At 50.6% G+C, this 23,275-nt stretch overlaps 2 protein-coding genes across 3 annotated transcripts; one reads left to right on the forward strand and one right to left on the reverse strand.

Annotated features, from left to right (window-relative positions):
- The first annotated feature begins 3,309 nt into the window (after positions 1 to 3,309).
- On the forward strand, positions 3,310 to 9,244 carry UBXN10 (UBX domain protein 10). 2 transcript variants are annotated; one of them, XM_036396196.2, is made up of 2 exons: positions 3,310 to 3,344; positions 7,064 to 9,244. In XM_036396196.2, exon 2 carries the CDS (start codon positions 7,069 to 7,071, stop codon positions 7,948 to 7,950), a length of 882 nt encoding a protein of 293 aa, XP_036252089.1. In that variant the 5' UTR covers positions 3,310 to 3,344; positions 7,064 to 7,068; the 3' UTR covers positions 7,951 to 9,244. The 2 variants fall into 2 exon arrangements, with proteins under 2 accessions (XP_036252089.1, XP_036252087.1); XM_036396194.2 differs by lacking the exon at positions 3,310 to 3,344 and adding an exon at positions 3,621 to 3,695.
- Positions 9,245 to 10,138: 894 nt separating this feature from the next.
- LOC118694885 (ATP-dependent RNA helicase DDX19B) lies at positions 10,139 to 22,588 on the reverse strand. Its single transcript, XM_036396193.2, has 12 exons — positions 22,476 to 22,588; positions 21,485 to 21,533; positions 21,018 to 21,071; positions 20,016 to 20,151; positions 18,112 to 18,204; positions 17,427 to 17,529; positions 16,381 to 16,495; positions 16,047 to 16,224; positions 14,786 to 15,023; positions 13,646 to 13,808; positions 12,380 to 12,571; positions 10,139 to 11,976 (listed from the first exon to the last, which is right to left on the reverse strand). The coding sequence occupies exons 1-12, from the start codon at positions 22,530 to 22,532 to the stop codon at positions 11,915 to 11,917; spliced, it is 1,440 nt and encodes a 479-aa protein (XP_036252086.1). The 5' UTR covers positions 22,533 to 22,588; the 3' UTR covers positions 10,139 to 11,914.
- Positions 22,589 to 23,275: the final 687 nt, after the last annotated feature.

A 23,275-nucleotide genomic window follows, 5' to 3' on the forward strand; every position in this document is an offset into this window, starting at 1 on the left:
GCAGATCCTGGGTCTGCAGTTTTCCTGTCCTGCCCTCAGGTTTTCAAGGCAAGGGGTCTGTGAAGTAATACCACCAGCAGCAAAGGCTGAAAAAGCCATGAAAACCCGACTTGGAATGCTTTGGGAATACAGTTTATTTAATTACCACAGCCCAAGCATGACACAGAGACACGGGGGAGACAGAAAAGCGGAGAAGATAAGGAACAAAAGCTGCTGTTTTCCCTTGAAACCGTGGGGCCAAGAGCAAACACAGACACAAATGCAGGTTTCAGGCAGTATGCAGGGCCCCACCCTCAGGGATTAACCACACTCCTGGAGAGGGGAATTTGGGGTAGGGAATTGTGAAGAAATGACCTCCAGACTGGTCTGGAGTCGAGAAACCTTTGTTGAAATTCCTGAGAGCCACCAAAGCTGACACTGGAAGGGATGTCACCTCTCAGCTGCCCTCCAGGGTGGCAGAGCTGTCTGTCCCAGGGTTTTCCTTCCCTCTAACCCTTTATTTCCTGCTGCAAGTGGAATAAAACCCCATGCAAGCCTGTTAAGGATGGGGAGTGACATCTCACCTGCCTCCCTACTCGCCATCTGCACAATAAACCACTCCAAAATACCCCAACCCCTGCTTTCCCCACCTGACTTTTAAAACCAGGGCATCCCTAATAATAAATTAATCAATCCTTTCCCCCCTTCCTCCACAAAATACTTCCAAAACTGCAGAAGGTTTTCCCTACTGTGGTAGCTGCTGTCTGTGCTGCACCTGCTTTGGCAGGCCCTTGGATTTGGGGGGGAAATCTGGGGTTTTGCTGTAGAGTTTTGATGAATCTGTGTGGAAAGCATTGTCCAGAGACATAAATGGAGAGCAGAGAGCTGGGATCATGTGGATTTGGGATCCCATCGTGGTTTTAACCAAATACTCTCATTTAAAACCCTCCTTCTCTGTGGAGGACCCATTCAGGGGAGTGCCCACATGAAGCTAAACCCTGTCTTTAACTAACCCACAAACTCGAGGCCTTAAAAACCACCTGTGGAAGTTATTATCCCATTGGAAATGTGGAACTTTTCAGCCTTCCTGTGGAGCAAGGAGAGCTGGGTATCACCCACCCATCTGTTTGCTCAGGCCCTTACTGAAGTGCAAACACCCCGTGTGCTTTGATCTGCAACATTGCTAAACATCCTGGGCTGGGGTGAGCTGATAGGAAACTATTTCCCTACTTATTTTATTTCTTTTTAGTGCACAGGTTGGCCTTGATCCTCCCACCCTGCAGGGTGGAGACCCCAGGTTTATGGTGGAAATTTATTGCTTGTTTCTTGCTGCCTTCGATGGGCATCTGTCAGTGGGAGCAGCAGCTGCTTAAGTAGGAGTGGGTTTAGGAAGGGATTAATGGGGGGAGATGGAAAAGGTTGGTGTAATGTGGAGTGTTCCGAGAAGGAAAACTGGGATGTTTCCCAGAAGACAAACTGACTCAGGGATCATTTGTAGCCAGGGGGGATCAGGAGGACTCCCCCTCCCTCCCAGCTGCAGCTTTCCCAGCACGAAGAAACTCCCCCAAAAGAGTTGTTTTAGGTCCCTTGTGATCTTGTGTGTAAAGTGTAATTTTAGAAAGGTGTTTTCCTCAGAATTCATGAGTTTGGGGTTATTTGTCTGGTTTGATTCAGTGGCCACTGAATCACAGGGAGGTTAAAGCCAGTCTTGTGCTCCCATCCTGCTGCCTTTGCTCAGGAGGGGCTGTAGCACCTTGGTTTTAAACTGTTGGGGCTAAACCCCAAAGATTTGGGTGTTTCAGCAGGGTGACACCGCTGTGGTTTTGCTTTGGGTGAGTTGGAGGAATGGGAATTCCTGCAGGCGGGCTGGGACACCCCAGCACCAGCGTCACCTCTGGCTGGAGTTTGTGAGAGCCCTGAAGCACCCCCTGCTCCCCGCACTCCATGTCCGGCAGGGCAAAGCTTCCAGAACCTTCCCAAAGTCACGGGGCTGCTCCTGTGCCACGCCAGGCCTGGGGCCGTGTCACAGAGCCCACAGTGGGTCACAGCTGTCCCTGAGGCTGGGGACATCCCCAGGACCCCCTGGGACAGCACAGCCCTGGTTCCATCCACCCGGGACAGCCTGGTTGTCCCCATCCCTGTATCCACACCAGGACATCCCAGCCATTCCCAGCCCTGGGTCCACCCGGGAACATCCCAGCTGCCCCATCCCTGGGTCTGTCCCTGGATCCATCCCAGGACATCCTGACCATTCCTCCCCCCCCGCCCCCTGATCCCGGGATCCGTCCTGGGACATCCCAACTGCCCCACTCCTGCCTGTTTCCATCTCCATTCCCATCCATCCCTGTTCTGTCTCGCATTCCTATCCCTGTACCCTTTCCTGTTCCCATCACCGTTTCCATCCGTCCTGGTTCCCATTCCCCACTCTCATTCCCCATTCCCATTCCCCATTCCTATTCCCGTCCTCATTCCTATTCCCTGTTCCCATCCCCATTTCCTGTTCCCATTCCCTATTCCCATTCCCATCCCCATTTTCGTTCCCATTCCCTTCCCCATTCCCTGTCCCTGTACCTGTTCCCATTCCCTGTCCAGGTTCCCATCCCCATTCCCTATCACCATTCCCTTCCCATTCCCATCCCCGTTCCCGTTCCCATCCCCATTCCTCATCCCTATCCCCGTTCCCCATTCTCCATTCCCATCCCTATCCCTGTTCTCCATTCCCATTCCCTGCTCCCATTCCTGTTCCCCGTTCCCATTCCCGTTCCCTGTTCCCATTCCCCATCCCCATCCCCATTCCCCATACCCTGTTCCTATTCCCATTCCCATCCCCATTCCCATCCCTATCCTCGTTCCCATTCCCGTTCCCGTTCCCTGTCTCCGTTCCCGTTCCCTGTCTCCGTTCCCATTCCCCATTCCCTGTCCCCTTTCCCGTTCCCATTCCCGCTCCCCGTTCCTGTTCCCATTCCCTGTCCCCATTCCTGTTCCCGTTCCCTGTCCCCGTTCCCATTCCCCATTCCGTGTCCCCATTCCCGTTCCCATTCCCTGTCCCTATCCCCGTTCCCGTTCCCATTCCCTGTCCCCATTCCTGTTCCCGTTCCCTGTCTCCGTTCCCATTCCCCATTCCGTGTCCCCATTCCCGTTCCCATTCCCTGTCCCTATCCCCATTCCCGTTCCCATTCCCTCTCCCCATTCCCGTTCCCATTCCCGCTCCCCGTTCCCGTTCCCACGGGCGGGGCTGGGGCCGGCTCGCGGCGGGGGCGGGGCCGTGGCCGTGGGCGGGGCCGTGGCTGTGGGCGGGGCGTGGCGCGCGCCCGGCAGCGCCGCGGTGGCCGCGGTAACGGCGCCGTGAGGCGGGCGCGGGGCAGGTGAGGGGCGGCGGGGCCGCTGCGGGACCGGCACCGGCACCGGCACCGGCACCGGCACCGGCACCGGGGGAGGGAGCGGGGGCTGCTTCTGGGGCTCTGGAGCCGCGCTACAGGGCCCCGCTCTGCCGGCGGGGCTGCGCTCCTGCCGTGGGCCCGGCCGTGGACTCAGCCCCCGACCCAGCTGTGGGCCCGGCCGGGCTGTGGCACCGAGGGCTCTCGTGGGGCTGGGCCAGCCCTCACCAGGACAAGGGCAGTGGGCAGGGAGTGATGCCCGCGAAGTTCCACCTGAGCATGAGGAAGGACTTCTTTAAACACCTGGAATACATTGCCCAGAGAGTGTCCCTGACAGAGGTATCCCAGACCCGTCTGCCCACAGCCCTGTGCCTTGTGCCCCGTGCCCTGTGCCTTGTGCCCCGTGCTCTGTGCTCTGTGCCCCGTGCCCCGTGCCCCGTGCTCTGTGCCCTGTGCCTTGTGCCCCCTGCCCTGTGCCCCGTGCTCTGTGCTCTGTGCCCCGTGCCCCGTGCCCTGTGCCTTGTGCCCTGTGCTCTGTGCCCTGTGCCCCGTGCTTTGTGCTCTGTGCCATGTGCCCCATTCCCTGTGCTCTGTGCCCCGTGCTTTGTGCTCTGTGCCCTGTGCTCTGTGCCCTGTGCCCCGTGCTCTGTGCCCCGTGCTCTGTGCCCTGTGCTTTGTGCTCTGTGCCCTGTGCTCGTGCTCTGTGCCCTGTGCTCTGTGCCCCATGCTTTGTGCTCTGTGCCCTGTGCCCCGTGCTTTGTGCTCTGTGCCATGTGCCCCATTCCCTGTGCCCCGTGCTTTGTGCTCTGTGCCCTGTGCCCCGTGCTCTGTGCCCTGTGCCCTGTGCCCTGTGCCCCGTGCCTTGTGCCCTGTGCCCCGTGCCTTGTGCCCCGTGCTCTGTGCCCTGTGCCCCATGCCCTGCTGTGCTCTGTGCTCTGTGCCCTGGGCTGGCCCTGCTGGGGCAGGGAGGTAGCACCACCTGAGCTGCCCTTGTCCCTTGCAGCCTGGCCCAGCTGGGATCCCGTGCTGTGGGTCAGGGCTGTGCAGTGCCCAGCCTCCCAGGCCCTGGGGGCATAGCCCTCCCTGGCTGTGGTTCCTCATGCCAGCCCTCACCAGACCCGGTTTTCAGCCTGTCCCCTCTGTCATGCACCGTGCTGGGGCAGTACAGGCACTCACGGAGGGCCCCACCAAGGCTTCTGCCAGGTTGGTTGGCTGGGGGTTCATTCTTGGCAGTGGCAGCATGGCTGGGGATATTTGTCAGCGCTCCCGGGTGCTTGGGAGTTGTGCCTCAGTGCCTTGTTGCCTTGGAGTTTAGTTGTTAGCAGCAGTAAGGAGGAGGTGCAGCCCCTGTCCCTCCCACGGGCTCCTGGGAAGCTGGGATGAGTCACCTGGGCCACTGTCCCTGTCCCCTTCCGCTGGAGGCTCAGGAGGGACAGGTCTGTCAGCTGGGGCTGGGCAGGGTGTGCTGGGACTCTGCCTTGGCCGTGCTGAGCTGGAGGAGAAATGAAATGTTAGATAGCAAACACATCCCTGGCAAAGTGCCACAGGGGCTGTTCTCTCTGTTTGGTTTAGAATAGAATCCCAGAAGGGTTTGGGTTGGAAGGGAACTTAAAGAACATCTTGTCCCACCCCTGCCATGGCAGGGACACCTTCCACTGTCCCAGGCTGCTCCAAGCCCTGTCCAACCTGGCCTTGGGCACTGCCAGGGATCCAGGGGCAGCCACAGCTGCTCTGGGCACCCTGTGCTAGGACCTCCCCTGCTCTCCCAGGGAACAATTTAATCCAAGATCTCATGTAACCCTGCCCTCTGTCAGTGGGAAGCCATTCCCTGTGTCCTGGCACTCCAGGCCCTTGCCCACAGTCTCTCTCCATCTTTCCCATTAGTTCCCTTCAGGTACTGGAAGGCCACAATGAGGTCACCCAGGAGCCTCCTCTCTCCAGGCTGAACAATCTCAATTCTCTCAGCCTGTCCTCCCAGCAGAGCTGCTCCATCCCTCTGCTCATCCTGGTGCCTCCTCTGGGCTCTCTCCAGCAGCTCCAGGTCCTTCCAGGGCTGGGGACCCCTGCGGGTCATTCTTCTCCGAGAGTTGTTCTTCATCCCTCCTCCACCCAGGTGTGCCTGGGATTGCCCCAGCCCAGGTGTAAGGTTTTGCCCTTGGCTTTGCTGAATTCCTGAGGTTTGCACTGAGCAATGCACTGCTGGGGGACAAACAGCAGCTGAATGTGACTGTCATTTCTGGAGAATGCCAAGCAATCCAAGGTGACCTTCCCCCCCCCCCACCTTGGTAAATGCTGCCACAAAACCCACAGGAATGGAAGAGGAGGTTCCCTGTGGCACTTCTCCAAAGCGTTGTTGTGAGGTTGTGACCCAGGGGATGGGCTGTCTGTCCTGGCAGAGCTGAGAGCTCCAGGCACAGCTTCCTCTGGGAAACACGCAGCAGAACGTGGCTTCCTCCTCAGTGGAGGTTGTATCACAGGATCATGGAATATCCTGAGCTGGGAGGGACCCACAGGGATCATCCAGCCCAGCTCCTGGCCCTGCACACACACTCCAACAATCCCATCCTGTGCTTCCCTCAGGGCCTTGTCCAAATGCTGCTGTGGCAGCCTCGGGGCTGTGCCCATTCCCTGGGGAGCCTGGGCAGTGCCTGCATCCTCTGGGGAAAGAACCTTTCCCTGATATCCAGCCTAAACCTGACACAGCTCCAGCCGTTCCCTCAGGTAAATCATTCTCTGTTGAGAAAATTTTGGGCACTTTTGGACCAAACTTTTGGTCTCTGGAGAGTCAGAACAGGTTTATGTGTATTGAATCAGGGTTTTTCAATCTCAATGGTCTTGAGATAGATCTAAAATATGAAGTGAAGTCAGTCTTATCCCAAAATCCACAACGGGAACTGAATCTGCCATTGCAGGAACAGTGCAAAGGCCAGAGCTATGCTCTGAGCTTCACTCCTCTCCCATTTCACAGAGTTTCCAGCTTCAGAAGAAAGAAATTGTTCTTTCCATCAAAAACTTACATTCAGTGGCAAAGAGCACAACTCCCCAAAGCTCCGGGTCAGCTTCGCACAATTCCTGCCAAAGCCAGTCCCTCCAAAGAACACATCTCCCACCCTCTGGGACTCAGCCCTTACTGCACAGCAGGGTTGCAGTGGCGCCCAGTGATGCCCAGTGACACCCAGTGATGCTCAGGGATGCCCAGTGACACCCAGTGATGCTCAGTGATTACCCAGTGATGCCCAGGTGATACCCAGTGATATTCAGTGATGCCCAGTGATGCCCATGCAGTGATACCCATGTGATGCCCAGTGCTGCCCAGTGATACCCAGTGATGCCCATGTGATATCCAGTGATGGCCAGTGATGCCTAGTGATACCCAGTGATGTCCATGTGATATCCAGTGATGCCCATGTGATACCAGTGATGCCCAGTGATATCCATGTGATACCAGTGATGCCCATGTGATTGATACCTAGTGATATCCAGTGATGCCCAGTGATGCCCAAGTGATAGATACCCAGTGATACCCAGTGATACCCATGTGATACCCATGTGATACCCAGTGATACCCAAGTGATTGATACCCAGTGGTGTCCATGCAGTGATACCCCAGATTTATTACCTGACACAGAGCACAGTGTGGGAGCCTCAGGGAGGCTGGAGACTCCTGGCCAGTCCCTGTAACCTTTCCCTCTGCTCCTGCCCCACAGGTGCGATGGCCACAGCGGCTTTCCAGGACTCAGCACCAGCTCAGCTCCGCTTCCCTCTGGGCACAGCCACTCTGCCGTGGGGCAGCACCATCACCATGCACGTCTCCAGGCCCAAATCTGCCAAGGGACAGAGGCCAAGCTTGAGCCACTGTCAGGGCACGGAAGCCTGTCCGTGCCACGTGCCAAGTTCCCTGCCGGCAGCCTCTCCTCGGGAACTGGTGAAGAGCCGGAGAGCGCCGCTCACAAAAGCAGCGTTCCCTCCTGCCAAGGTGTCTCCTGGGAAAATCCCAAAGCTCCTGCAGCAAGTGCCTTTGAAGACCTCCTCCTCCTCCTCCTCCTCCTCCCTGAACAGGTACCGGGTGCTCCCCTCCATCAGCCAGAAGGGCGCAGGGAGCAGCGCCGTGGAAGCCTTGGCTGAACGCACCAACCGGCTGGGAGTGAGCGAGGGCCAGGAGGATGCTCCAAAAGCCACCAAGGCTTTTTCTGGAGGACAGGGATCTGCCAGCACACTGTCAGGAAGTGGCATTCCCACTGAAGAGAGCTCACACGTGCACTGTGCCCCTGAGCAGTGGGGAGGGCAGGGGAGGCAGGAGGGCCCCTGGGTGCTCCCTGCAAGCCTGGAAGAGCCGCACGTGCTGCTCGCTGTCCGGTCTCCCTCTGGGCAGAGGTTTGAGCACCACTTCAAGCCCTCTGACAGCCTCCAGACCGTCCTTGCTGTGGCAGGACAGAAACTGTTGGCCAACTACCAACACTGCAGCCTTGAAACCATGGAGGTGCCCCGGAGGAGCTTCTCTGACCTTACAAAGTCCCTTCAGGAGTGCAGGATCCTGCCCAAGTCCGTGCTGTGCATCCGACAGGACGAGCAGCACGATGCAGCAGATCTTTAGGCACACAGAGACACTGTGGTCCTTCTGCTCAGTGAGCTGCATTGCTTCTTCAAAAAACTGAGAGTCTGATGCTTCCTGCACCTAGTTCTTAATCTTCTATCTCCCACAAAATCCCCAGGAAGAAGAGTTAGGGATATCTAATAGTACTTGAAATAGTATTTCAGAAAATAGTATTTCAGATGCATTAACCTGATTCATACAGAACAGCCTGTGTCACCTGTGCCATCACAAATTTCTGCCTCAGCACCATCAACCTTCAGCCTTTCTGGTTTGTTGAAGTTCCCGATGTTCTTTGAAAACTCAGGTTTCCAAGACCTCTCCTCTTGTCCTTTTCCATGTTTTGGGAAGGTACCACTTCTCTGAATGCAGAAGCACCATTTGGGAAGGTAGAAACAGAACTGGTTTAGCTACAGGACCACCTTCAATAGCTTATCATTATCCTAAATGTCTTCTCAAGAGACTGAAAAGGAGATCAAACCCCAAACCCATCTGGAAATAACAGTAGTAACACAGGAATGAGTTATTGTGAAGTATTAAATTGCAAGACTGGTTGTAAAATAGCTGTGAGGACTCAGGTCTTTCTGGGTAACCTCAGTCCAGCTCTAACTGTGACTAAATCATCTTTTTAAGAACAAATAATTATTAATTTGGATGTCTTTGGGAGCAACAGGATTTTCTCCTTAGTTTTCCTTCTCTTATTTGGCTCATGTGATCTATAGGTAAGAAGAGGTGGATAGTTAAGAAGGGATGTTACAGATAATTCCATTTAACCCCTTACACTGAAGTGAGTTAGTCCAAGGAGCAAGTGCTGCTTTGGGGATTTTTAAATAAGATATTAATGGGATTTGACTGGGATCTGGCTCAAAGAGTAAGCCATCTTTTACTGCACCATCTTTAAAAGGCTGGTTGGGTGACTCAGCATGTTTAGGCAAACACAATGTGCTTGTGCTAAAAAAAGAGAAATATCTTCTAGTTTCTAGTGGAACTTCAAAGGCAGTAATTTCTAATCTCCTTTAACAATGGACACTTGCCACACAGATGAGTGAGTTTAAATGTTTTGAGGCAAACCAAATTTATTTTGAAGCTCAGTGTAAATGCCAAACCAACTCTGCACAGGAGCAGAAAGCTGTTTGCTGGTGCTGGCTCTGAGTGTGGTACCTGATGCTAAACCAAGTGTTCAGAGTCCAGCAGCTTTGTAAAACCAGCATCTGATGGAACAGTGGTCCCTGCTGCTGTTGGTGATGGGAATGACTCAGCAGCAGTCACAGATATCAAAACATATGGATGCCTTCAACAGAACCAGAAGTAATCACTTGCTTCAGGAAAAGGGACCATTTTCCAGGTTTCCTTCAGAGTTAGGTAGTTAATTCCCTATTTCTCCTGTTGTGGGTACTGTTACTCCTGTGTTTCAGAGTATTTCCATCCTGTGTTAAATAAAACCTTTTAGGCTGAAACTTGAACTTTAAATGATTTACATGAGCTGAGGTTTATCCATCACACCTGCTTTAAAGAAACCTCCAATTTGACGGCAAATACCTCAGGGGCTGCCCCAATCAGCCTTTGGATGGTCAGCTGCCTCCACACCACCTTCCTGAAGTTTGTACCTGCACCCTGTGCTCAACACAAGCCTGCAGCCAAGGAGGAAGCACTCTCCATCCATCAGTGACAAGCTGTGACCTGAGCTGGGGAGCACCAGGCAGCTGTGAGAGCACAGGGGCTCTGAGCAAGAACAGAACAATCAGACAGTTCAGAGTAACTTGGCTCACAGTGGATTTCTCATGCTGCAGGATGTTCCTCCTGGATGAGTTTGGTTCTAATCACCTCACCCAGGCTACAGCATCTCCAAAGATGGGCAAAAAGTATCAAGTTTTGATCTAGGCAAGCACAGCACAGGGAAAACACCTCTTTTCTCCCTCAGTTCTTCTCTTCCTATCAGACCTGTTCTGGGGAGATTTTAGCAGCAATTCTAAGTCCAGCATAAGAAGCAGGGGGGGAAGAACAATATTTATCTGACCTCATTTATTGTGTGGCATCATTTAACAAACTTCTTAGTGGGAATCTTTTACGAATTTCAGCATTAAAATTAATTCTGTCACAAATATAAAACTTAGCAGGACTTTTGACTGAGAATGTCCTTACTGAGGCTTTTAAACACCAACAAAGTATTCAAGCAAGAAGTCAGCAAAGGGATTGTTCAGTATGTGTTCTTTAATTCCAATTAAAAGTACATTAGAAACAGCACACAGGACCAGCAGCAGCTTCCATGACAATTCAACCCAATACTCTGCTGTCACCAGGTCATTCAACTGTACTAGGAAAGTAGGTGATTAAATCAAGTCTTCCACTCCACACGCAAGCACTCACTCACCTGCCACTTTAAATAGGATTCCAACAGAATAAAAATAGATACACCCCAGAATACAAAAAGTTTAATTTTAAGCTGTTTTTTTTTTCTTCACTAAAGCCTTTATACAAATTGATAAAAGGGTGCACAATTTCCTAAAATTTTAGGTACATTTTAAATGAGCCTTTTTTTACTTGGTAAAAGGATCCATATTCCTGTCTTTGAACAGAATATGATGGCCAAAATTGCAAAGAAAACAATTCAGTTTAAATTTACAATTTATACATTTGTTTTGACATGATTCCCACGCTGAGTAGCAGGCCCATGGCTGCTCATGCATGTCCCATTTCCCCCCAACAAAGAGCTGTGCACCCTAAGTTCTGGTTCAGGAGCCTCCTTCTCCTGGAGACTGGGCTGGGGGACAGCCCACAGTGTCCAGCTGTGTGCACAAGAGTGGTCCCAACACACAGGAGGCATCATCCTTCCTTCTCCAGGAGCTGTGAATCCTTCCTTCTCCATGGAACACCCTGGGGCAGGGACCAACAACCTATTTTGCACTATGGAGCACTTCCCACCTGCAATTTGGCTGAGCAATTTGACTCAAAACTCTGGTACTGAAATGTACTGCAACAGGTAAATTTGGTGTACTAAGGGTACATTTTTCTGGTCAGTCCAGGCTATCATGATTTGTTTGTTCTTTCAATCCTGTATCTGATGGGTGAAGCCCAACAGCTCTGTACATTACCCATGCTGAGCTTCAGAGCATGGTGCATTTAATCACATGGTGAATTTCATTCACAGAGGTGAATTTAATCAGGCAATCCATTAGTACAGTTCCCTTCATACTGCCCCTCCCACCCCACCCAACCACACCATAGCCAGGTTAAACACTTGGGATGAACTTCTGTAGTGTCACCACCACCCACATTACACAGAGAGGCCATCCCAACAAATCCAGGACAAAGGAAAAGAAAACACTGCCCAGCAAAGCCACACGGCACCTGTGTTTGCAAGTAGGAGCTACTGGAGACATCCTCAGGACAATTTATGGAAGGAAAAGCAGGGCAAATCCATCAGAAAGCCAGAAATGAGTCTTAAAGAGCTCAGGGGAGCGCCAAAGAGAATGACATCCTAGTTTGTACAAGTTAAGTATTTAGCCAAAAACCAGCTGCCTTGTTTGGGGTTTTTAGTTTGGTTTTTTTTTTAATTTTTTTTCCTTTCCTTATGTCCGTTATATATTCAGCTGTTGGATTTAAACTGATCAGGTTAATGCTGTACATTATTCCAATTAAAGATAATAATTTTTTTTTTCCTTTTAAAATTTTAGGTATTCCCTATTGCCTCTCTTTTGGCAAGTGTATTTCTCAGAATTCCAAAGATCATCCCATTTTAAGGCTAAACTAAGAAATGTTAAAAGCTTCTGTAAACATTTCCTCTTCCTCCGCATAGTTGCACAATTTGAAGTCCAACTGCAATTTTGAACATGAGGTAATTTTTGTGTACTCATATCTTGAAGAGTCCTTTTCGGGACGAGCCGAGAGGCTGTGCCAATCCAAACGCTGATCCAATTGTAGTGGGAGAGCTTCCACAGCAGGGCACACACCAGTTCCAGCAGCTATTTCAGTTATTTATCTTCTCAATTTCATCCAAGTCATCAGTATCCAATTTGTTTATCTTTTTGTCTGGGAAAGAAGAGAAATAAGTCAGATTTCTTAACACTGAGCAGAGAAGGGAACGCTGTTCTCCTCAGCTGGACCCGAGTTCTGGTTTATCAGGGAATGTTCAGTCAGGTTTTAAAAAGACAAATTAAAACTGTTCCCTTTTATCAAAGGCCCATCTGGGTACTCCAGAACATCCACTTCAAGGACTATCCAGGCAGACAGCAAACACAGCCTGATTTATTCTGCTCCTGTCCCAGGCAGCAGGTCACAATCCCAAGTGATGCTACACCAAACACTCCTGCTGTGCTCCTCTGCCACCCATTTAAGGCTCAACAAACACCCTGAGACCTGCTCAGCATCCAACAAATCAAATTCTGCAATGATTCAACAGCTCAGAGAAAGGAGAAAGCCTGAGGGTACGTACTGAAATGTTCCTGGATTCTGTTGAGGATGTTCATGCTGTGCTTGCTGTCCACCATGTTAATGGCCAGCCCTCGCTTGCCGAAGCGGCCGGTGCGGCCGATGCGGTGCAGGTAGGTCTCGTTGTCTGGATTGCCATCCTTATCCACAGGCAGGTCAAAATTGATAACAACAGACACCTGCTCGACATCAATCCCTGGCAAAAAGAGAGCATCGGGTTACACAACTTCACTTAAATCTTTTTGCAGCAGGAACAGCCTCCTCACACTCTGAAATGGAGCTTTTCCACAGTATCCTCATGGGGTGGAAATAAAAACTATTGAGCTTTAGGGAAGAGAGTCCCACTGAAACAGCCAAAGGCACTTAAATATTCTGGAAATTCTACCAGCACTCAAGTATGTCAGAAACTTTCCCCTTCCCTGCAAAGCTCTAAAGACCACTTGTTTTTTTTTCAAGTATTATCCTGTCTTAACTGTTCTAGGATGTCAAATTACACCACAAATTCCTACTGGGAAAGTGAACTGGATTTCACTGGTTTTCATTTTTCCGTACTTGGGCACATGTTCACTGCAAACTCTGAATGTCAGCAGCACAAGGCAGGCTTGGTGCCAGACTCTCACAGGATGGACTTTTCCATCTCAAGCAGCAGGAAGCCAACAAGCAATCCTGTGTTTGCCCACAGGCACACAGTGTAAGAACACCAATTTCTCCCAACTGGAACACCTGAGGATGTGAATTCTTCCTGTGAGCTGGCCAGGGGTATGTGTTATCTTAGGAAGTGCTGCTTGCAGCTCTCCCTGGGATGCCTTTCCAGGCCACCTAAAAACAGAGGCCAGACAAAATAAAGGGAATAAAAAGTGGGTGTATTTATTGAAGTGCCTTCAGGTACATCTCAGGCAGACAAAGCTCCCCAGAGGCCACACTCAAAAATGGACCACAGGTTTTCACTTTTCACTTTTATAAATTTGGTTCATTTGCATATTGGGGGTTAATCCTCCAATTACAGCTTCAGGTAATGAAGTCATTTACCCCAAGTTTGCTCCCCCCAGCTCCCTTTTGTTTAATTTCTTGGAGCCTGAGGCAGTGAGGTGTCCTTGACTGCCAGGCCTGGAGAGGAATTGTTGTGTCTGCCCCAAACGGGAGAACAGCAGCTGGCACTGCGTGTGGGGTTTGGAGTTACACACTAAAGAACTGCAGGATCACAAATACATGAAAAATATAAAAGCTCAAACCCTAGAGCATCACCTGGCCCCACTCCTCCATATCCTACCTCTGGCACAGACGTTTGTGGTCACCAGCACCTTCTCCTTGCCCTCCCGGAAGCGCTCGATGACGGCCGCTCTCTGCTCCACCATCATCTCCCCGCTGAGCAAGGCCACCTGATGGCCCTCCCTGGACAGCTCGGCCGCCAGCCACCCCGCCGTCTTCCGGGTCTGCAACACACAGCAGATGGGGTTCTACTGCTGGAAAAGTGACAATGAACCTCTCTGGGGGCCCACTGAAAGCTCTGTGGCTGCTCTGTTTTTGTCTCACTTACAAACTGTGTAAGAAGGAGGACAATACACCTCAGCCACCACAGGAGCCCCTGATTAATAAGACACCTTTTCTTTGTGCTCTGTTCCTTGGATTTCACTCTGCTGGAGACTGACACTACATGTGTACACTGAAAACTCATGAAACTTGTCACAAAACCACAACTACTCAGCTTGGAAAATGGCAGGGTCAGACCTGAATGTAGTTGTGAAATCCCACAGAGCTCTGCACAGCCTTGAATTAAACAGTTTTTTGAGCTCCAATTATGTCTTGAGACAGCCTAAAAGCACACTGCTGCAGCAGATTCCAAACACTTTCATCCTGTCTGAGCTCACTTTGCCTGGCTGTTTGGTGCTGTCAGTATTGATTTTTCCCTAAAAATTATTATGGCAGCTTCCAGAAAAAGAAAACCAAGTCTCAGTATGATTCACAGTGAGATCCCAGAGGTGTATCCTCAATTACCTGAGGGAAATGAAGTCCCAGGAACAGCTCTGTATCAGCTAGAGAAGCAAAAGACTTCCCAATCCCTCATTATGGCCTATTTTCATCCATTTTCCAACCCCACTTTTTTTTCCTTTTCAGTTCAGAGTTTTGGAATAATGTGCACTACTCTGATCTTTGCTTCCGAGGACTTCAGGGATAACAGTGACCAATCAGGAATAAAAAAGTCCAATGTTGTCTCCTGGATGGACAAACCCAGGGAATCAAACCAGCCAGCACTAACGTGGCTTTTGGGATTTCCCTTAAAGATGGAGCCAGAGAAGCCAAAAAGGGCAATTTTGTTCTCAGTTCCTTTCTAGAAACCGTGTCTGGCTTGGTTTTAGCACTTGCAGACTCTGAGGGGTCACTAGGACTAACATTCCTTGGAAGCACTCACATGGCAGAAGATCATGGCCTGGGCGATGGTGATGGCCCCGTAGATGTTACAGAGAGCCCGGAACTTCTCATCTCTGTTATTGCACAGGACATAATACTGCTTGATGGTGTCCAGGGTCTCCTCCTCACGCTTCAGTTTGATAATGTTTGGGTCAGGAACAACTTTTTGAGCAAACTTCCACACAGAATCCTCAAAAGTGGCTGAAAACAGGAGCATCTGGCAGTCCCTGGGGAGCATTCTGAAAGAGAGAGAGAAATAGGGAAGGTTCCCACACGATACTGTCACCTCCTGATATCCTGTGGAATTCATGCTACAGGCAAAGGAAAACCATAGCCCTGGAACCAGTTATTTCATTGGCTGGAAAGACTAAAACCAATCTTCCCCACCCATGATCACTCCCTCATGGATCACAAGCATCCAGACTTATCTTCTTAAAGAGGAATAAACCCTGCTCCAGGGACAGGATTTTTATTCTGTAAGGTGGCCAAGAAGGCCAATGGCATGCTGGCCTGCATCAGGAATGGTGTGGCCAGCAGGAGCAGGGAGCTCATTCTGTCCCTGTATTTGGCACAGGGCTGCACCTCTGCGCAGCCCCATATCCTTGGTGAGGCTGCACCTTGAGCACTGTGTGCAGTTCTGGGCCCTCAGTTTGGGAAGAACATCGAGATGCCTGAGTGCATCCAAAGGAGGGAAACGAGGCTGGAGAGGGGCTGGGAACACAAGCCCTGTGAGGAATGACTGAGGGAGCTGGGGGTGCTCAGCCTGAGAAAAGGAGACTCAGGGCTGCCCTCATCACTCTGCACAGCTCCTGAAAGGTGCCTGTGCTCAGCTGGGGCTGGGCTCTTTCTCCAGGCAGCACTGACACAACCAGAGGACACAGCCCTAAGCTGCACCAAGGGAAATACAGGTTGGATATTAGGAAAAAGTCCTTTTACGGAAAGGGTGATAAAGTTCTGGAATGGCCACCTGGGGAGGTGGTGGAGTCCGCATCCCTGGGTGTGTTTGACAAAGCCTGGATGTGGCACTGGGTGCCAGGGTTTAGTTGAGGTGTTGGGGCTAGGTTGGACTGGATGATCTTGAAGGTCTCTTCAAATCTTGTGATTCTGTGTTATTCTATGAAATGAAACTGCTTGTCATCCCCTGACATTGTGCCTCTAAGAACCCCCTGGACTAGAGCTAATCTGTCATTTCAGTCTTGTTGTTTCACTGGTGAGGACGCCAATCCCGACTGCAGCCCCACTGTCCGTGTGTCCCTCCGTACCTCTGAATGCGGATGCTCTGGTCCTGGTGGCCCTGGGTGGCGATCATCACATCTGCCTCATCCAACACAAACACTTTGATCTTCTTGGGATCGATGAACTTCAGTTTGGAACACCAGTCCAGCACGGTGCCGGGCGTACCGATTACGATCTGCTCCGAGATCTTCTGCCCTCTCTCCACTGCCGAGACAGAAGGAAGGGCTGCTCTAGGGGGGCTCTGCAGACAGGGAAATGTTTCGGCCCTCTCTGACCGAGCCATTTCACCACCTGACTGCTCTGGTGCACCTGAGGAGCATCATTCCCTCAGTCCTGTTTGTGGTGTTTCCCCTTACTCACGTTTGTTGCCTCGGACAGCATACGCAAGTTTCAGCTCCGGGTAGAAGTTTCCCATCTGTTCAATCACTTTTCCTGTTTGAAGTGCCAGCTCGTATGTTGGGGAAAGGCACAAACACTGGAGGAACAGAAGGATAATGAGTGAGGTGATCAACATCCAGGGCAACACTATCACACTTGCTTTTTAAAATCCTTGTTGAAGTTTTCTTCAAGACAAATATGCAAGTGGCTGAACAGTTTCTCAATCATCTCATGAGGAAATCTGATTTAAAAAGTCCCTCTCCAGGCATTGTCTGCTCTGTTGTCACAGTTACCTTCTCTTCCACCCCAAAGCCACTTAACCAACCTCCTTCAGCCTGCACTATTTCTCTGATTTAAGTCCTCGCAGAAAAATTTAATTCCTGACATGTGGGAAATGGATTTGTAGAAAATTCTCAAAGTTTGATAGAAGGTTCACATAGTATACATTTGTATGTAAACATATATTGCTTAAAAATTTTATAAAATAGGATAAACATTGTTGAGAGAGAAATGGAATGAGAAACAAGTTTTTAAAAATGACTTTATAAATAAGAGTAAATATTTTGGAGAAATAGAACTATGAAAGATATATTGTAGTAAGACTTATGGGGGTAATTTTAGATGATTAGTTTTAAGGTATTAGTAGTATGGTGTGATAAAAGCTGATAAGCTAAGAAATGCTTATAATGTATTGTAATTAAGAAATAGCTTCTGATTGTGATAGTGTGAATTATAACATCTGTATTATCTCACCCTTCACAGACTCGCAGAGCAATAGCATCCTGTGTGATGCACAGAAAGGACTGACAGGAACAAGCTTTGAGCAAAATCCACATCTTTTGCACTGAAGGCATTTTGGTAAATCCCCAAACCTCCATCCTCTCTAAGCAGTTTAAAGAAATAACACCACGGCTCCATCAAGCCATGGATTTACATCTGAAGGCCTCCAGCAGCTCAGGTTCCTCACTAGATGGCACTGCACGGCCAGGGTGAGGCACGCCCCGGCACAGCCCCATGCCAGAGTTTACCTGTGGATACTTGTTCCCAGGCTCGACCCTGCTGAGCATGGCCAGCACGAAGGCAGCTGTCTTGCCGGTCCCGGACTGCGACTGCGCGATGAGGTTCTGCGGGCTGGGGGCACAGCAGGCACAGCTCAGAGGGTGAAGCACCACGGGGGCACCTGAATCCTGTCACATTCACCCCTGCTCTGCAGGCATGGCCAACCTGACCAGCTACGCTCCAAGGGGCAGGAATTTCTTCCTGCCCAACACTCTCCTCCTGTGTTTCTCAGTTATGGAGATTTGGAAGGCGAGCTGTGGTTATCTCTCAGTCATTTCCCATTTCACACTTCCTCCCCAGTGTCTCAGTACCTCACATGTTCCAGCTCAGGGTTGCGGAGAGGAAAATCAGCACCTCAGCTACTCCTACCCACCCAGGATTTCTGAGCCATTTTGTATTATTTCTTCCCAAACTAATGAGGAAATTGGCAACAACGTCCCAAACCCCACAGCACTGCATGCTCAGTACAAGCCCTGGGAAAAGGAAAAATCCAGGGCTGCTGTCACATAGTTAATAACCACAGAAACACTGTGACATTTCTCCATCCCCTGGGAGTTTCTCCATCACCCTCCTCCCACCCAAAATTCAGGAGCAGCACACTGAACCTTTCAAATCCTTCTATTCTGGTAGAGAGTAGGAAGAATGTGTACATACGGTTCAGCAAGCATCATGGGCAGGGCATTCTCTTGGATCTTAGATGGTCTGTTGAAGCCCATGGCATAGACTCCCTGCAGGAGCTGTGGTTTCCTGAAAAGAGAAATTTTCATATCACGACCTATTTAAATTCATCTAGTTTTCACTTGCGTACAAAAAGGTGAGAAAAACCCTCAAGAAGACATCCTAGAGCTGTCTCTGCTACAACCCCACCCCTGAAACAACTGTGGTCAGCATCTGGAACCTGGAATAAGTGACAACAGGAAGTCTAGACAGGGAGCTTTGCAAAAACCCCTGGATTTAATAAGTCAGCCTGCCTGTCCCAGCTCGAGGGCAAAGCCTGTGTCTAAAGCCAGCACTGTTTGTTCCAAAGCAGCTTTTCAGACAATCCAGGAATCACAGAGCAGAAAGTGTTAATCCTGTCCTTCAGGCCAGTCCCATTTCCTCAGCCATGCCTAATCTTGGTGCCAAAATTATCACTCCTCGATGACTCAAACGTGGGACAAAGCGTGAGGAACAGGATGAAGGATCATGAGATCCTTGCAAGGACTTCAGCAGGTTGTGTGGATTCTGTACTACAGCTGAGTGATGCTGGCTCAGGTAAATGACTGATAATTAGCTCAGTTTGCTGTGACTACACCTTGTGATCTGTGGCTGCAAGCCAGCCCTCACACCCAGAACTGTGTGGTGACACTGCTGGCTAGCAAACTCTCATCTGCTGCTTTCTCTCCAGGGAGTTTTCTGCTCTCAGCAGACACTTGTGTAGACAAGGAGACCCCAGAACAACCTAAATCCGGGTTATGGTGCTGGAAATTCTCAGCTGATGACCCCCAGGTGCTCCCTGGATGCTGTGAGTGCTCTCAGAAGAGCTCTCCTTTCCAAGCAGGTTACAGGTCTCCTGCCCACATTTCCCACTGCAGTAACTTCCCATTCAGCACAATATAATTTTGCAAAAATCCTGTATTGCTTTCCAACGATGGCTGGAACAAAAGCTCTTTGAAAACGTAACCTTGTGCTGCTCCAAGCAAGGACAGACAAAGCCCAACTCTGCACCAGTTGCCAAGGATACCCCGAGTCATAACAAAATGAAGACTCAATTAGGCTGGCTGTCCCTGTCATTAACTCCCTGGGATTGTTTGCCTTTTGAAACACAGGAATGAATTAGTCTAACAGGCACTGCAGGACCTCAGCTTCTTTTTGCAGACACTCAACCACAAACACTAACAAAGCAAAACATCCTGGCATTTCATGGGGAGAAGGCTCTTTAGCTCCATTTTGCTGCAGAGCTTGTAGAGCAACAAACCTGAGATCAATACAAACACAACAATTCCAACAGAATGTACCCTTCAGGATATTAATACATATATCCATCAACCATGCCTTAAACACAGTTATCATCCCTTGAAAGCTGCACTGGTAGAGGCTGTCAAAGGGAAGGAAGTCAGAAAATACTGATGTCTCCAGTACATAAATCCAGTGTTGCTGGAAAAGATAAGCTGTTCCCTTTGTGCTGTTCACTGCTGTTGTTTCAGATGGAAACCCCTACCAGGCACCCAGATAAACCAACTCTCCTTGCACTTAAATAATACAAATGATACGGTCACTTATTAATGACAGGTTGGCAGTAACCTGATACACAAACCCTTGTACTTTTAGGTGGTATCTCCTATGCCACCAAAGAATTTTTCAGGACATGAGGGAGAGGTTCCAACTACCTGATGGGCTCCAAACTCATATCTGTTCTGCCAGTTACAGCAAAACTTCTCTCTCTCAGAGGTTAAAAATAAGGCTCCCCATGACAAACTGAAAAATCCAGTTATAAGGGAGGCTATTTAATAGATCTGATCCCAGGATTTGACAGCTCCATGAAGAGAAGGCTCTGGCTCCTCCCAGCAGGCACTTACAGGCGCAGCTCCTCGAAAGACTTCACAGAGTAGAGGGGTGATGTGGGGTCCCTCTGCAGCACCTCCACCTGATTTGTGGTGTCAACCAGGTTACTGCGGATCAGCTTGTTCAGTAAGGACTGGGCAGCTCTGTCCTCTGGGAAAGGAGGTGGAAAACATGAATCCAACAGTCACAGCCTGTTCCAGGTCTCGCTCCCACTGAACTCCTGAGACACTTAAAAGGGACAAAATCCCTCCAAATACTGAAATTCTTCATTAGAGTGTAATGGCTTGAAGAGCCCAAATCTCCTGGATGAGACATTGAGAGATCCCAGAGATTCCCCCATTTAACACCCAGGAAGACAAATCAAACGAGCACTGTTCTAAGGGGGACTTTAACACATCCAGATCTCTGCTTATTAAGATTCTTTTAGCTTAGCATCTACCTGGGACAGGATAAGGCCTCCTCAACCCTCACTCTGACATGTGGGCAGACACCTCCCAAGGTTTTATTTTTAAGGAAGGTTTGAGGATAAACAGTACTTTAAAAGATTTCAGAGCTGAATCACAAGGGTTGAGGATACGAGAGATCCAAATGAGGTTAAACTGCTGCACTTTGGGGTTTTGCTACTAATTCTGTTTCCTAAAACACCTTCTGAAAGAATGTGAGCCTTTACCCACCTCTCAGCAGCCACTGCATAAAGGCAACTTGTTGGTTGCTACAGCAATCCCAGCTCCAGGTTATCCAACTGCTCCTGTATCCAGTCCTGCCTTGAGGACACTGCTATCCCCTTATTTCTCTCCACTCTAATCCAGGAGTCTCCCAAGTTATTACAGGACACAATGCCTTTAAAAGTGTTATGGAGGTAGGACATGTCTTACAATTAAGTCCTTGGGGCAGGATACAAGATCAGCGGTCCTGAGACATAAGGCAGACTTACTTTAAGTATATATTAAATCAATAAAATTATAATTAAATTAAATTAATTTCCTTGCCAAAGCTTTTTTCGGGAAGGTACTTACCCTTCTCCTCATCCTCTGTCTTCTCCACATTGTCATCTGCCTTGACAACGGCACCTGGATGGGAACAGGTTGGGGGCACAGGTGAGCTCAGGCCTCGGGGGCAGCCCACACCCCCAGAGCTTTGGAACATCCTGGGAAAAGCTACAAACAGCTCATTTTCCTGAGGAGCTGTTTGGAACATCCTGAAAATCTACAAACAGCTCATTTTCCTAAGGAGAACTGCCCTGCTCCACTGCTGTGCAGAGGAAACCCAAGCACCAGCTCCAAGTGCAGTTTAGCAATCACACCAACGGATTTTGCTCACACAGCTCCCTGAGACACCAAAATATTTAGTCTGTGCTGCTGTTTAATCTCAGCTCTCCTGGAATCTCACGATTTACCAGGAATTTACTTTGGCAGCAGTGCTCTGAACCCCCACAGGGAAACATTCCCACCTTTCCAAGCCCATCTGAGCAGCTGGAACTCACCATTGGCATCTGGTTTGGTTTTTTCATCCTTCAGGTGTAAAGTGCTCAACTAGAAATGAGGAAAAACACTAAATCAGAGAAATTCAAATATAGCTCCCTACATTCTAATTCCAGACAGGAAAACCTGAGCTTTGGATTTGTCAAGTATCGCACAAACCCTGCTCAACTGGAAGGGATGAAGACACAAGAGGAACCTGATTTCAAGAGTTTTAATATAACTATTTCTAAGCAGGAGTTTTAACAGAAATACAAGTTTTTTAAATTGTAATGACAACACAGGGAAGGGGTTTTCTGTCCTGTAGCCTCCACTCCCCAATAGCTCTGCTGATGCAAAATGGGAGAAAATCAGCATTCCAGGATGGAAATAGGATCTGTGCCCTGTCCTGGCTGGCACAAGCTGCCCCAGGATGAATTTGTTTCACCACCTGAAATGTGCAGGGAGAGCAGCCCTGAGGATCTTCCCCACATCCTCAGTTAGTGTTTGGTGCCCAAGCACAGAAAAAACAGAAAACGATTTTTCTGAGGTACAAAGTTACATCTTTTCATTAAAAAAATATGAGAGAAAGAGGAATTTTTTTGGATGCTGGAAGACAGAGCTGAGGCTGGGTGAGTGCCTGAAGCGGTGCAGTGTCTGGATGGAGGGTGAGGGGGATCGCAAGGATGTCTCTGCCCTTTGGATACGCAAAAAAAATGAATGAAGGCGAAGAAATTTTAAAAATAATGGTAAGTAAGTAAATAAATAAATAAATATATAAATAAATAAAAATTTGGGGTTTTGCTTATAAAGAAAGAGCCCAAGCCCAGGGACAATCGGATACCCCGGGCCCTCCCTGCCGCCACGGCAGAAAATGGGGCGAAAAGGGTTTCTGCCATCGCTGTTTTCTGTGAGGAGGCGGCGGGGGCCGCGCGGCCCGGGGGACCCCGCGCCGCTGGACCGGGCCGGGTCGGGCCGGGCCATCCCGAGCCCCCGCGGGCCCCGGCGCGCACTCACCGACTCGGCCGCCGCCTCCTGCTCGTCCACGGCCAGGGCCCACGAGTCGGTGGCCATGGCCGGCCCGGGGTGGCCGCAACAGCCGCGATGGCGCCGGGCGGGAGCGGCGCCTGCGCGCCCGCGGCACCGCCCCGGCACCGCCCGGACCCGCGAACCGCGGCCGCGCACCGGCGTTCCGGGGACAGCGCGTTCCGGGGGCGGCGGGAGAGGGGACGGGGCGTGAGGAGTGACAGCGGGGTGTCTGAGCTGGGGACAGGTGACACGGGGTGGGGTGAGGCTGTGACCCTGTGGGGCTGTGGCCCTGTGGGGCGAGGCTGGGAGCCCTGTGGGGCTGTGAGCTCTGTGGGGTGAGGCTGTGACCCTGTGGGGCTGGGAGCCCTGTGGGGCTGTGGGCTCTGTGGGGTGAGGCTGGGAGCCCTCTGGGGCTGTGAGGCTGTGACCCTGTGGGGCTGTGAGCTCTGTGTACCCTGTGTGCAGTAGTGGGACTGTGAGCTCTGTGGGGTGAGGCTGTGAGCCCTGCGTGGACTGAGGTTGTGACACTGTGGGGCTGTAACCTTGTGGGGCTGTGACCTTGTGGGCTGTGAGCCCTGTGGGGCTGTGAGCTCTGTGTGGGATGAGGCTGTGGGCCCTGTGCTTTGTGGAGCTGTGAGCCTTGTGGGGCTGTGAGCCCTGTGAGCTCTGTGGAGCTGTGAGCCCTGTGCAGATTGGGGCTATGGTCTCTGTGGGGCTGTGAGCCCTGTGCAGTGTGGGGCTGTGAGCCTGTGTGGCCTGTGGGGCTGTGAGCCCTGCAGTGGGGCTGG

The sequence above is a fragment of the Molothrus ater genome, chromosome 23, assembly GCF_012460135.2.
Source record: "Molothrus ater isolate BHLD 08-10-18 breed brown headed cowbird chromosome 23, BPBGC_Mater_1.1, whole genome shotgun sequence".
NCBI lineage: Eukaryota > Metazoa > Chordata > Aves > Passeriformes > Icteridae > Molothrus > Molothrus ater.